Genomic DNA, 13,719 nt, shown 5'->3' with positions numbered 1-13,719 from the left:
GTCCATTCAGGAGTCTTACGAATGTTTTAAAAATCAGATTCTGGTTGAGGAATGAAGAGTGATAATCTGAAGATTCCACAGATCACAGTTATAATCTGAGAACTTAAAAAGCCATGAAAGATAAGAATTGACGATGGAAAGATAAAATGAATAGAGTGGTCTATAACTATATAAAATATAAGAAAAGGAGAAAGGTCAGAGAATATAAAACAAATAATTCAGCTTTCAGTTTCTGATCCAAAGAAGTAGACTCAAGCTTCCAAGAGCAATAATTTTTAACATTAATATGCAAAATGAATATACCAATGAGTGAATAAATTCTTTTTAGCTTCAATTTACCTTTTTATCTCTTTGACACAGACCTTATGGGCCTGCTCTGGCATACTGGATGTTCGTATTTTTCTCTCTAGCATAACGATGTCATCATTGTCTTCATCCTCGTCATCTTCTAAAGTTCCTGGGATGTGTGTAATTCTCCTAATAGGACGTATTGCTATAACCTAAAGTAGAAAGTACAAGTGTAAAACTGTGTGTTACACAAGGTTGTAATTAGTGATGAATAACATTTTCATAATTAGGGTCTACATCTTTAGGAACTAAGTTCAGAATGATAACTAAGAGGCACAAGCACATATAGAAGCAGCAGAATTTAAAAGTGGATCAACATAAAGTAAACCAACATAAAGTGAACATTATTTAAATATATGCTTATACTATAATGTGAGGAAAACCTCAAGAATGGCTACTAGAAATAATGAAAACATCGAGGAATATCCTTCCTTGAGCTGCTATTGCAGCCACTACTTTCTTGATTATATTACTACTTAGCAATGGGCAAGAGAATAAATCCACTTTTTTCCTCGACATTACAAAATTTCTAACAACTTTAATGTTCCCACCACTGGTTCAATTCTCCTTTGTCTCCAACTCACACAAAAGTCCTTGCAAAATATTTCATCTTACCTATGTCCTTTTCAGTTAACTACACACTATTTACTTGCCTGACGTTCTGCTTTTCCAATAAATGGCTTTGACCACCACTTTTCCAATAAATGGCTTGACCACCACTTCCCTTTCCTTCTTGAGTACTTTAACAATTTGTACTTTATACTTTGGCTTTTGTCTCCATTATGCTAAAATTGCTCTCTGAAATCCAACAACTATCCTCTGTGCCGGGTCAAATGGCTTTATTTATGTTGCCTTTCTCCATGATCTATCATGTTTTAAAACTTCCAAAGTACTCTTCTGAAATTCTCAACTCAATAATATCATGAATCAATACCAGCCATCAATGGAGAAAAATGATGTACAGGTATTTCATTTAAAAGCATAGGAATTGGGATCCCTGGGTGGGCAGAGGTTTAGCACCTGCCTTTGGCCCAGGGCGTGATCCTGGAGACCCGGGATCGAATCCCACGTCGAGCTCCCTGCATGGAGCCTGCTTCTCCCTCTGCCTGTCTCTGCCCCTCTCTCTCTGTGACTATCATGAATAAAATAAAATCTTTTAAAAAAAATAATAAAAAAATAAAAGCATAGGAATTTATTTTTAAACTATTATTGTTATCTATTTAAAACATTCAAACACAAAAAGTCAAAAACATAAGGCAGTAAATAAAAAAGCAATTTTATAAAGATATAAATACTAAATATATACTTTTATTCTATACAACTCATTAGCAGATAAAATTAGTATTTTCAAGCATGAAAAACTGAAAAAAGTTTTTTAAAGGAGAGTTTAAAAAAACACATCATTTTATTATTTCAATGATTTCATTGTTGAGACATAAATACTTCTTAATGCAATCTTTCTCTTGGCTTTTAAAGAGTGCTTTTCAACTCTTAAGGCAAAGAAACTTTTAGGCTTAACTCCAAATATCATCCTCTGATTCCTACATTTTGAAGTAACTGTGGCCTGTTCGATCATTTTCTGGAGCAATTTTGAACTTTCTCTTTAAGTGGCAGTAATATTTACTGACAGCAAGCTGCAGTCTCCTGTGTCTCCCAATATGGAGTGCTCCTTGCTTTGTCTTTCTGCACAAAACAGATAACTAATGATCTGACCTCAAGTCAGATGTAATTCAGATTTTTGCTGTTTGTTTGAAACAGCACACAAGGGATCCCTAGATGGCTCAGTGGTTTAGCGCCTGCCTTCGGCCCAGGGTGCGATCCTGGAGTCCTGGGATCGAGTCCCACATCAAGCTCCCTGCATGGAGCCTGCTTCTCCCTCTGCCTCTCTCTCTCTCTCTTTCTCTCTCTCTCTGTGTCTCTCATGAATAAATAAATAAAATCTTAAAAAAAAAAAGTAAAAAGAAACAGCACGATGTCCTAAAACAGAAACACTAGACAGGCTGCTCCTGTCTCCGCTGTCATTCTCCTCTAGCCTATGTTCTGCTCCTTCCTTAGTCCCACTAGTGAGAAATCATTCACCCTGCTCTTCTCTCTCTACAAAGGAACACTGTTGTGTTCAAATCTCGAACACTTTTCTCAAGCTTTTCCTTACTTTCCAATAGCCTTCAGAGAACTGTCATTTCCAACTCTTGTCCACATTAAATATATTTTCCTCATCTTAACTCTGCCCACACCTAACAAGAGTAAAAGTGGGAGCTCAAGGCAGATTTCAGACAGACCCCATATAAATGTAATGTATAATAATGACAGTATCACAAATCAACAGGGAAGTGAAGAATTCTTTATACTACTGTTGAGTTAAATAAAAAGCTATTTGGGACAATATACAACTGTCATCTTCACTTAAGGACAAAAAAATTATATATAGGTTAAAGAGTTCAATACTTTTTAAAGAAAAATCAGCTAAAGGTAAACTGACAGTGGACATTTATCAAACTACTGGAGAAGACTCTAAGCTTAGAAGATAGAAAAAGATTAACACAGTTGGACTAAATGAAAATAAAAATGTTTATAAGTTAAAACAAAAAAAAAATGGGGATTCCTGGGTGGCTCAGTGGTTTAGTGCCTGCCTTCAGCCCAAGGCGTGATCCTGGGGTCCTGGGATCAAGTGCTACATCAGGCTCCTGCATGGAGCCTGCTTCTCCCTCTGCTTGTGTCTCTGCCTCTCTCTTTCTCTCTCTCTGTCTCTTATTAATAAATAAAATCTTAAAAAAAAAAGCCAGATAAACAATGGCACAACACAGTGACAGTCCTTTTAGGAAACAATTTTGTAGTATGTTCTTAATAATATATTTTTTAAAGTTATAGAACGATTTCAAGAGATGCAGAAAAAGCATCTGCCGAATTACATCTACTCATGATAAAAACCTTCAACAGAGAGCAGGTTTGGAGGGACCATACCTCAATATTCATATACAAAAAGCCCACAGCTATATCATCTTCAGTGGGGAAAATCTGAGAGCTTTTCCTCTACAGTCAGGAACAAATCAGGATGTCCACTCTCACCAATCACATTCAACTTGGTACTAGAAGTCCTAGCCACAGCAATCAGACAACAAAAAGAAATAAAAGGCATCCAAATTGGCAAGGAAGAAGTAAAATTTTTGTTATTTGCAGATGATATACCCTATATTGAAAACAAGCAAGATTCCACCAAAAAACTGTTAGAACTGATAACTGAATTCAGTAAAGTCACAAAATACAAAATCAATGTACAAAAATCTGTTGCATTTCTACACAGCAATAATGAAGCAGCAGGAAGAGAAATTAAGAAATCAATCCCATTTACAACCATACTAAAAACCATTAAATACCCAGGAATATATTTAACCAGAGGTGAAAGAACTGTACTCTGAAAACTATAAAAACACTGATGAAAGGAACTGAAGATGACACAAAGAAATGGAAAGACATTCCATTCTCATGGATTGGAAAAACAAGTATTGTTAAAATATCTATACAACCCAAAGCAATCTACAATTTAATGCAACCCCTATCAAAATACCAACAGCATTTTTTAACACAGATCTAGATGAAACAATCTTAAATTTATATGGAACCACAAATGACCCTGAATAGGCAAAGCAATCTTGAAAAAGAAAAGTAAAGTGGAGGCATCACAATTTGGGACTTCAAGTCATATTACAAAGCTGTACTGATCAAATCAGTATGCTACTGGCACAAAAATAGACACACAGATCAATGGAACAGAACAGAAAACCCAGAAATGAACACACAACTATATGGTCAATTAATCTATGAAAACGCAGGAAAGATGGGCAGCCCAGGTGGCTCGGTGGTTTAGCGCTGCCTTCAGCCCAGGGCCTGATCCTGAAGACCCGGGATCGAGTACCACGTTGGGCTCCCTGCATGGAGCCTGCTTCTCCCTCTCCCTGTGTCTCTGCCGCACGCACGCTCTCTCTCTCTCTCTTTCTCTCTCTCTCTTTCTCTCTCTGTCTCTCATTAATAAATAAATAAAATCTTTAAAAAAATTAAAAAAAAGAAAACGCAGGAAAGAATATCCAATAGGAAAAGACTGTCTCTTCAACATTTGTTGAAGAGAAATTGTTATTGGGAAAACCGTTATTAGGAAAACCAGAGAGTAACATGTAAGAATGAAACTGGACTACTTTCATATACCATATATAAAATTCAAAATGGATTAAAGACCTAAATATGAGACCTGAAACCATAAAAATACTAGAAGAGAACATAGGCAGTAACTTCTATGACATCAGTCATAGCAACTTATTCCTAAATATGTTTCCTGAAGCAAGGGCAAAAGCAACAATACACTACTGGGACTACATCAAAAAAAAGTATTCTTTCTCCACAGTGAAGGAAACAATCAATAAAACTAAAAGGCAACCTATGGATTGGGAGAAGATATTTGCAAATGACATTTCTGATAAATGATTAGTATCTGAAATACATAAAGAACTTATAAAACTCAACACCCAAAAAAGAAACAATCCAATCAAAACATGAGCAGAAGACATGAGTAAATATTTTTCCAAAGCAGCAGCCGGATGGCCAACAGAAAAGATGCTCAACTTCACTGATCATCAAGGTAATGCAAATCAAAACTATAATAAGACATCACCTCACACCTGTTAGAATGGCTAAAATCAAAAACTCAAGAAACAAGTATTGGTGGCGATGTGGAGAAAAAGGAACCCTTTTGCACTATAGTAGCAATGCAAACTCATGCTGCCACTGTGGAAAACAGTATGGAGGCTGTGCAAAAAGTTAAAAATAAAACTTCCATATGATCTACCAATTGCATTACTAGGTATTTATCCAAAGAATACAGGAATACTAACTCAAAGGGATATGTGTGCCCTGATGTTTATAGCAGCATTATTTACAACAGCTAAATTATGGAAACAGCCCAAGTGTCCACTGATTGATGAATGGATAAAGAAGTTGTGGTGGGTTGTGTGTGTGTGTGTGTGTGTGTGTATAGACACACATGCACATATTCACACAATGGAATATTACTCAGCCATAAAAAAGAGTGAAATCTTGCCACTGGCAATGATATGGATAGAGCTAGAGAGTATAATGCTAAGCAAAATAAGTCAGCCAGAGAAAGACTACCATATGATTTCACTCATATGTGGAATTTAGGAAACAAAATGACCGAGCAAAGGGGGGAAAAAAAAGAGAGGCAAACCAAGAAACAGACTCATAACCACAGAGAACAAACTGATGGTTACCAGAGGGGAGTGGGTGGCAGATAGAAGTAGGTGATGGGGATTAAGGAGTTGTGATGAGCACTGGGTGATGTAAGTGTTGAATCACTATATTGTAAACCTGAAAGCAGTATTACACTGTAAATTAACTAAATGGAATATAAATAAAAACTTGAAAAAAAAAGAAACATGAAATAAACAACCACCCTCTTAAATTATTTTCAAGGAGACTCATCAGTTATTTGTTAATTTTTAAAACATGGAAAACACTGGAAACAACACACAATGTTTGGCAAAGAGAAATGCTTAGTAAATTAACCCTTTTGATGATTCCAAAAATTACTAAAAACAAAAAATGAGAAAATATTACCATGTTTAAAAAAAAAGACCAGACATAGAAAAGGACCAGAAAAACCTATTGAATTCAGAATATTATCAGTAATTTGAGTGGTAAGTGACAATGAAATTTTTGTTTTGTTCTTTTCTTTATTCCTCCAATTTTTTTTTTTTTACTTCAAAAAAACTGAATCTCACATCACACAAAACAACTGGAAACATAAAGAAGTAGACTGAAAGAAATATTTACCCGCTTATCATCATCTTGCTTGTGTTTTCTGGTTTTCTGAAGTAATTTCAGGCCTTCAATTTGTCTGACAAGCAACGGTATGGTCATCTTGAACCGTTCCTCCAGACTCACAGCATCTAAAATCTAAGGGAACATGAGTCAGTTAGTAGAATCTTTCAGAAACACGTGCTCCCAAAATGAAGCAGTCAGAGATATGAATTAGATTGTTAAAGGAGACAACTATCAATATTCACAGCTATGGTATGGCAAATACAACCAGATTATTATATTAAATTACCAAAATCCTAAAAAAAGAAAAAAACCATATTGACTTTTCATCTAAAAATAAATCCATGTATATTGTTCCAATAGCAGGAACAAAACATATATTTAAGGTCAACTCTTTCTGTGAATTATTATCTTAAAACTCAGAATGTGTCTACATATTAGGCTTAAACAAATTCTAGTTCTGAAATCGTGAATTTTTATATTCAAGATAGAATAGGAGCACTTTTAACCAACCTCCATTAATGATCTGAGTAACTATGCTCTCCATTCTCTCAAACATCCTTCCTGATGCCCACAGTTCATCCTCTGGTACTCCTGCACTCTTCTGCTCCTATCAGTTGAGTTGTATTCATGTGTTTTGAGTAAGGTGTTTATATACCTTTCTGTTAGATGCACTTGCTATTATAACTTGTTAGATTTGCTACATAATTGTTAAGACATAATGTTTAAAATATTAAATATACTGATAAAATAAAGGTTTCAATGAAAACTAAGTTAAATGTTTTAAGAAGATTCAATAAAGCAAGACTGCTTAAAAAAGTCCATAAAAATTAGTGTGCAAGAGGGGCACCTGAGTGGCTCAGTTGGTGAAGCATCTGCCTTCGGCTCAGTCATGATCCCAGAGTCCTGGGATCGAGCCACACATCGGGCTCTCTGATCAGTTGGGAGTCTGCTTCTTCCTCTCCCTCTGCCCCTCCCCCTGCTCATGCACATGCGCTCTCTCTCCCAAATAAATAAAATCTTAAGATAAATGAGTGTGAAAGAAAACTTACAGTTTTAGGAAAAAACATGCAAATCTAAGATTCTGCATTTTTCATATCTTTACAACTCATTTCTCTTTAAAGAATAGAAACTGAACACTAGAAACTGAAATAAGTAGAAAATGAATGAGTTTCTATTCTCTTTAAAGAATAGAAACTAAACACTAGAAACTGAAATAAGTAGAAAATTATATCATAGGTATGCTTTATATAAGAAACATCATGAAGGGGCAGCCCGGGTTGCTCAGCAGTTTAGCGCTGCCTTCAGCCCAGGGTGTGATCCTGGAGAACCAGGATCGAGTCCCACATCAGGTTCCCTGCATGGAGCCTGCTTCCCCCTCTGCCTGTGTCTCTGCCTCTCTCTCTCTCTGTGTCTCTCATGAATAAATAAATAAAATCTTTAAAAAAATAAAAAGAAACATTATGAAGAATTTTAATAAAGTAGGCCACACAAAGAAAAGGTGACAGCTCCACACGTTTAAAAAATAGAAAGACGGGGGATCCCTGGGTGGCGCAGCGGTTTGGCACCTGCCTTTGGCCCAGGGCGCGATCCTGGAGACCCGGGATCGAATCACATGTCGGGCTCCCGGTGCATGGAGCCTGCTTCTCTCTCTGCCTGTGTCTCTGCCTCTCTCTCTCTCTCTGTGACTATCATAAATAAATAAAAATTTTAAAAAATCCATATTTATAAAAAAAATAGACAAAATATATTTATTTTTTAAGTTGAATATTTACCATTTTTAAAAACTATTCTCCACTCTTTTTCCATAAATTGACAAACTAGTAGTACTGATAATGTAAGTAAAAGAGCTGCCTAAGTATACAAAAATGTAAAGCAATCACTTTTAATAGTTAATTTCAGCGTAAGAGCATTTTAACTACTTTTATGCATCTCTAGTATGTCTTGCTAAAGGTCAAAATTTATATATCGAATAAAAGCTGACAAAAAAACTCAGTATTTAAGAAGAGAATACTGTACCTGAAGCTTCTCTTTGTTGCTTGTTCGGATAATTGAGGTCAGAATGTCTGGTAAAGCTTCCCTTGGAAGACTATCTAAAAGGCGTCTTAGTTTAGCAACTGCAGGGACAGACATATCCAACATTTCAACCAACTACAAGGAAAAAGAAGTCTTTTTAATGAAATCTGGCATTATTTGTGAAATTAAAAAATCAGATTGCTATACAGGCTTAATATTTGGGCCTCAGAATCTTTGTTTCTGAAAGATCACTGGTTACTATAGTCCAGGCATTTTACTGGTCTCAGAAGAAAAGGGAAGCACATTCAAAATATCAATCATAATTAAAAAGCAAAAACAGCTCAGATGTGGATAATACGAATGTTTAAAAGGCTCTGTAAATTTATGATTTTATTTAGAAAAAAATTAAAATTCATAGAAAAATGTTACAATAAACTGCTATCCTTCCCCTAAATTCACCCATTGTTAACATTCTGCCACATTTGCTTTTTCTCTCTGAGCATGTGCACACACATGCACACAGTTATTGCTAAACATTTTAGAGTAAACAGCAGACATCATGACCCTTGTTCTTAAGAACAAAGGTATTCGCTTATATAATCACAGAGTAATTACCAAATTCTGGAAATTTAGTTTAGTTCATGCTATTGTGCTAACCAATGAGTAGTTGAAATACTATTTTTTAGTAGGACATTTGGATTAATGAGAATCAGAGCACTGACTGGGAATAAAACAACTTCCAGGGTATATCCTGGAGTTAAGACACATGAAATTCAAAGCAGCTTTCAGTAGCCAGGGTTGTTGAAAAGTTCTCCTTTTCTTCTGGACACAGGGGAAGACTGCTCTTTCTCACCTCCCCTGAATATAAATGGGGCCATGAGTCTTGCCTTTATCCATTAAACATGAGGGGGAAGTGACAGTTCCTTCTGGGCAGAAGCATTAAAAACCATTGAGAGATTTGCCACATTTCCTTTTCCAGCCTCAGCAAAAACGAATACATGTTTCGAGATGAATCTCTAAGCCTCTGAGTCCCTAAAGTGACTTAATAGGTAGATCAGCACAAGCTCTAGTTTTTGGCATAAAGCAAGAGTGAGAAATACACCTGTGTTATAAAATATGCTGAGATCCTGGAGTACTTAAAACAGCAAAGCTTAGCCCATACTGACTGACAAATGCTGTGCCTCACTTAAGTCACTCTAAAAAGATTTCTGATGCCACTAACAATCTAACTTCTCTGAAGGCATTGTAATGTAGGAACCTATCTATTGCCTGCCTAGAGTCAAGGGAATGAAAGTGTAGTCATGATGCAGCTATTCAGGTGGGAGAAAATCTAAAGATTCTTTGTCCTAAGAATTCATCCTAAGAAAATAAAACAGTTAAAACTTCTTTTCCAAGCACATACTGAGCACAAACTACTTGATAGACACAACATACTGATCAGTAGGGGATGGCTAAAGCAGAGAAGAATTCAAGTTTGGTAGAGCAAACAGAACTATAAGGTAAATGTCAATACAATTTGATGAGCATCTTCTTAACAGGGAGGTATAAAGGATGGTGGAAGCAAGAAAAGGTGCCCTGGGAGCCCACAGGAGTTGGAAAAACATAAATCTGGGAGAACAGAAAGGACAAAATCATATGGATAAGAAATATCAAGATGTGAAACGTTCTGATGGATAGTGTGACTAAAAATGTGATTAAGTAGAGTTGAGAAGGGCCTTAATGTTATCCTAGGAAATTTTATTCTATCATCATTAAAGTCTTTTTCTCAGGAGAGTCAGGCCCAAAACTTCCTTAGAAGGGCTCAGCAGTTTAGCTCCACCTTCAGCCCAGGGCATGATCCTGGAGTCCTGGGATTGAGTCCCATGTCGAGCTTCCTGCATGAAGTCTGCTTCTCCCTCTGCCTCTCTCTTTCTGTGTCCTCATGAATAAAAAATTTAAAAAAAAGTGAAACATGTGAAACATGTTAAAAAAAAAAAAAGGGCTCAGTGGACAGGATGAGTCAGAGAAAAAAGAAATCAGGAGATTAGTCAGGAAGCTATTGAAGAAGTCTACTGATAAGGGCTATGTAATACAGAAGGAATGGCAGAAAGTAACTGGAAATGACCTCAATGTCTAAAAAGAGGAAAGATAAAATTATGATATCCAACTCAATGAAATTTATTAAAATATTTAATATGAAAAGGACAGGACATGGACAGGAAAACAAAATGTAAGACTGAATTTGGACCAAGATCAGAAGACAAACCAATAATTAAACTAGATGCTTGACAGTAGTGAAATTATGGTGATGTTTCTCTCTAAAGATTCCTTTAATGTCATTACAATTCTTCACGTTTAAAATTTCTGTTGATTCAAAGTGGGGAAAAGTAAAAAGCAAAGTACAATCTCTATGAAGTTGTGTCCAGTAGAACAAAGACCCAGGGAGTATTACCCAGGAAAAAAAGAGAAATTGTTTCTCCCTCTAGCTCCTTCCTAAATGCCAGAATTACTTATTCTAGTTCTCAAAATGAAGTTCCTCTGTTCAGAGGAGGGTCTTCCTTTCAGTCCCCACAGAAGTTATAGCTCCAAGGTTTTTATTTTCCTATTGTTTACTACACTAGAAGTGTGTTGTTTCAAATGCCACATTAGGTACGGAAACCACAGACTATGAACACTTGCCTTATACTTTTCAATGATTGAGACCTTTAGATACACTCTGATCCTCACAGATCTAGTTACAGTCATTGAACTGCATCAACGGAAAATAGACTACATTTTACAATATGTTCTGATGAGGCTTCAAACAAGATGGGGTGAGGGGAGGAGCTTTCTATTCAATCTAGAGTTTAAAAAACTGAAATATAGAGGGGTGCCTGGGTGGCTCAGTCCATTAAGCGTCTGCCTGTGGCTCAGGTCATGATCCCAGGGTGCTGGGACTAATTAAGCCCCATGTCAGGCTTCCTGCTCAGTGGCAAGCCTGCTTTTCCCTCTCCTTTCTCTGCTTGTAGCTTCCCCTGCTTGTGCTCACTCTCTGATGAACAAATAAAATCTTAAAAAAACAAAAAACAAAAAAACCCCTTCAAACCTAGAATTAAAAAGTCAAATATTTAATGCACGCCTCACATGTGCTCCCCTCCCAGTATTCCAGTCTCTAATCAAGGCTCTAATCATCTTTGCAAGTAGTCGACTGTAGCCCCGCAAGTCTCACTGTGACCTTGACTTCCGAACCAACTTATGTAACTTGTTACCTAAATGTTCTTGTGACATGTAGCTTGTGCAATATTTTAATTATTATTATTTGGTTTAATAAATATCTGATTCAAAGACACTGGAAGTTATAAGGGAAGCTCTAGAAAGACTCTTTGGAAAAAATTTTAGAAAGCGTTTGCTAATTTTTCCTAAAATGACTTAGGTACGATCTTAGACAAAAGCAAAGTAAAATCAATATATTATATCACTAAATCATTTAAACAAATGCTGCCCTAAAATTTTACCACTCAACAGATTCATCATATCTTAGGGTAGCAAAGGAACTGAAGAAAATAGGGTTTTAAGGAAGAAAATAAAATCAACTCACTTGTACTGCATATTTATAAAACTGTTCTGATAGTTCTCCTAGCTCCTCCCTAGTTTTACAAGTGTTGGGAAATTCCTCAAGCCGGTCCAACTGTTCCACTTCAGCAACAGGATATGGCTTCTCCTTTAAGACCTGTACAATCTGGAAACGGCACAGGCCTGTAATCAGCAAAGTATAGTGAGGCTTGGGCCAGTTACTGCCTACAACCTGAACCGCCAGGGCAGCCGTCCCAATCCTGAAAAACACACAAAACATCAGTATTAGAAATGTTCAGTGTGGTAGAACAGAGACTTGTCTCAAAAGGTGTTGCCTCTTCTGAGAAATTCTTTAAAAAACAAGTAACATCTAACATGGAAATGAATTATTTCTCTATTTAGCAACTAGCAATGGGCTATGAAGTCACTACCATGAGCAAGAGGGGCAAAGCAGGTCATCTCATTCTAATTATAATTAGCATCTCCTTTAAGATTAGGTAGAAATTCCTAAAAGCTAAAAATGTAAAAGTACTTGACAATTACATAGCTTAAATTAATTCTGCTAGGAATGAGGTAATATTATACCAGAACAAATATTAGCATTTTAAGCAAGATGGAAATATAAACAGCGTAATGTTAAACCAATCTAAGAAATCTCTATAACCAGTTTTACTACCAACATCAAGCCAGGTTTTTTACACAATCCCTAAAACTTCCACATACCTGCCTTCTCACAAACTGTCATCAAATTTGAGAATACCCTGTGCTCATGAAAATGAAATTTTTAAATGTGGGGTCTAAGTATTAAGAGGCCACACGCTGTCATGACTGAAGGTATAAACCCTCTTCTATCCTAAGTGGTAAATGCCCCCGATCTAATACTAACTTTAAAAATTCTATTTTATTTCAGTCGTAGTTCCTTATCAGAACATACAATTCTGGCCAAGTTACATATAAATGTAATTCACAGACAAGAAGTCTCATCCAAACTAAGCCAAAAGTGTACAAAATAGATCCACATTCAGAAGACCTGTCTAGATCCCAAACTAAAATTGTATCTCCTCCCTTCAGCCACAGGAAGGGTTGTAATTTCAGAGAAGAAACTAGAATTAAGGTGACTACAACTCTCAACACCCTATGGAAATAGTAATCCTGGAATATTGTACTTGCCCATCTCAAACATACTCAAACATACTGAATCACGTATGAATACAGCATTTGAATATTTCAGGGAATTTGCTTACTTCTATATGCAATCAGTTCTCGACTACTTCCTTATAAATTATTCATTCCATAGACTATGTGGAACCTTTCACTTTCTCTGCCACTCAGTTAATTTTGAGCTCTATCTTTCCTTACCACCTTTTCAGTCATATCATGTGTACCAGGGATAAAAACTGATTTAAACAATAACTAAAACCAAAGTATCAGGAAGATAATTTGGTAGGGAGAAAAAAGATGATACATCTTTAAAACCTGAAATGATTTGGCAATTATCTATTATTTTAAGGTACTTGTGTTGTGGCTGCTTTTCTTCAGTCATTAATGGTAGTAGGCTGTATCTCCCATTTCCTGAAAGCCAACTCAGATTGCCTGAGAAAGTTAGCAATAGCTGAACTGATTAGAGACCAAGACTACGTGGTGAGATGTGCACTGGGTGTTATGATATATGTTTGCAAATTGAATTTAATTAAAAAAAAAGTTAAAATTTTTTAGATTAAATTTAAAAAAAGAGAGACCAAGACCACAATTTCCTGTAGATGGTGCCCATCAATGCTTGCACAATGCAGAGTTCACTGCTCTGTCTACAAGCAACATCAACAGATTACAAACCGGATCCCTGGCCTAAGGGGTTTCCAAACTGGAACCAAGGAGAAACCAGAGAAAGAGAGAGACGAGACAAATCCAAACCTCCAGATTAGGAGATAAATTTAATTACTGGAGCCACGTCATTCATTAAAAGTGAGACTAAAAATGAGTTTTGTTACAAAGCAA

General features: G+C 36.2%; 1 protein-coding gene across 1 annotated transcript in view; it reads right to left on the bottom strand.

The window, feature by feature from the left end:
* Positions 1–13,719, bottom strand: part of LONP2 (lon peptidase 2, peroxisomal) — a 97,435-nt gene that overhangs the window by 77,238 nt on the left and 6,478 nt on the right. Inside the window, exons 2-5 of the mRNA XM_055331225.1 lie at positions 11,750–11,984; positions 8,197–8,328; positions 6,190–6,312; positions 340–500 (exon numbers count right to left, since the gene is read on the bottom strand). Of these exons, the coding sequence (XP_055187200.1) occupies positions 340–500; positions 6,190–6,312; positions 8,197–8,328; positions 11,750–11,984 (651 nt within the window). The remainder of the gene's footprint in view (positions 1–339; positions 501–6,189; positions 6,313–8,196; positions 8,329–11,749; positions 11,985–13,719) is intronic.

This window comes from Nyctereutes procyonoides, unplaced genomic scaffold (assembly GCF_905146905.1).
Source record: "Nyctereutes procyonoides isolate TBG_1078 unplaced genomic scaffold, NYPRO_anot_genome, whole genome shotgun sequence".
NCBI lineage: Eukaryota > Metazoa > Chordata > Mammalia > Carnivora > Canidae > Nyctereutes > Nyctereutes procyonoides.
This window is presented reverse-complemented; position numbering and strand designations above follow the sequence as displayed.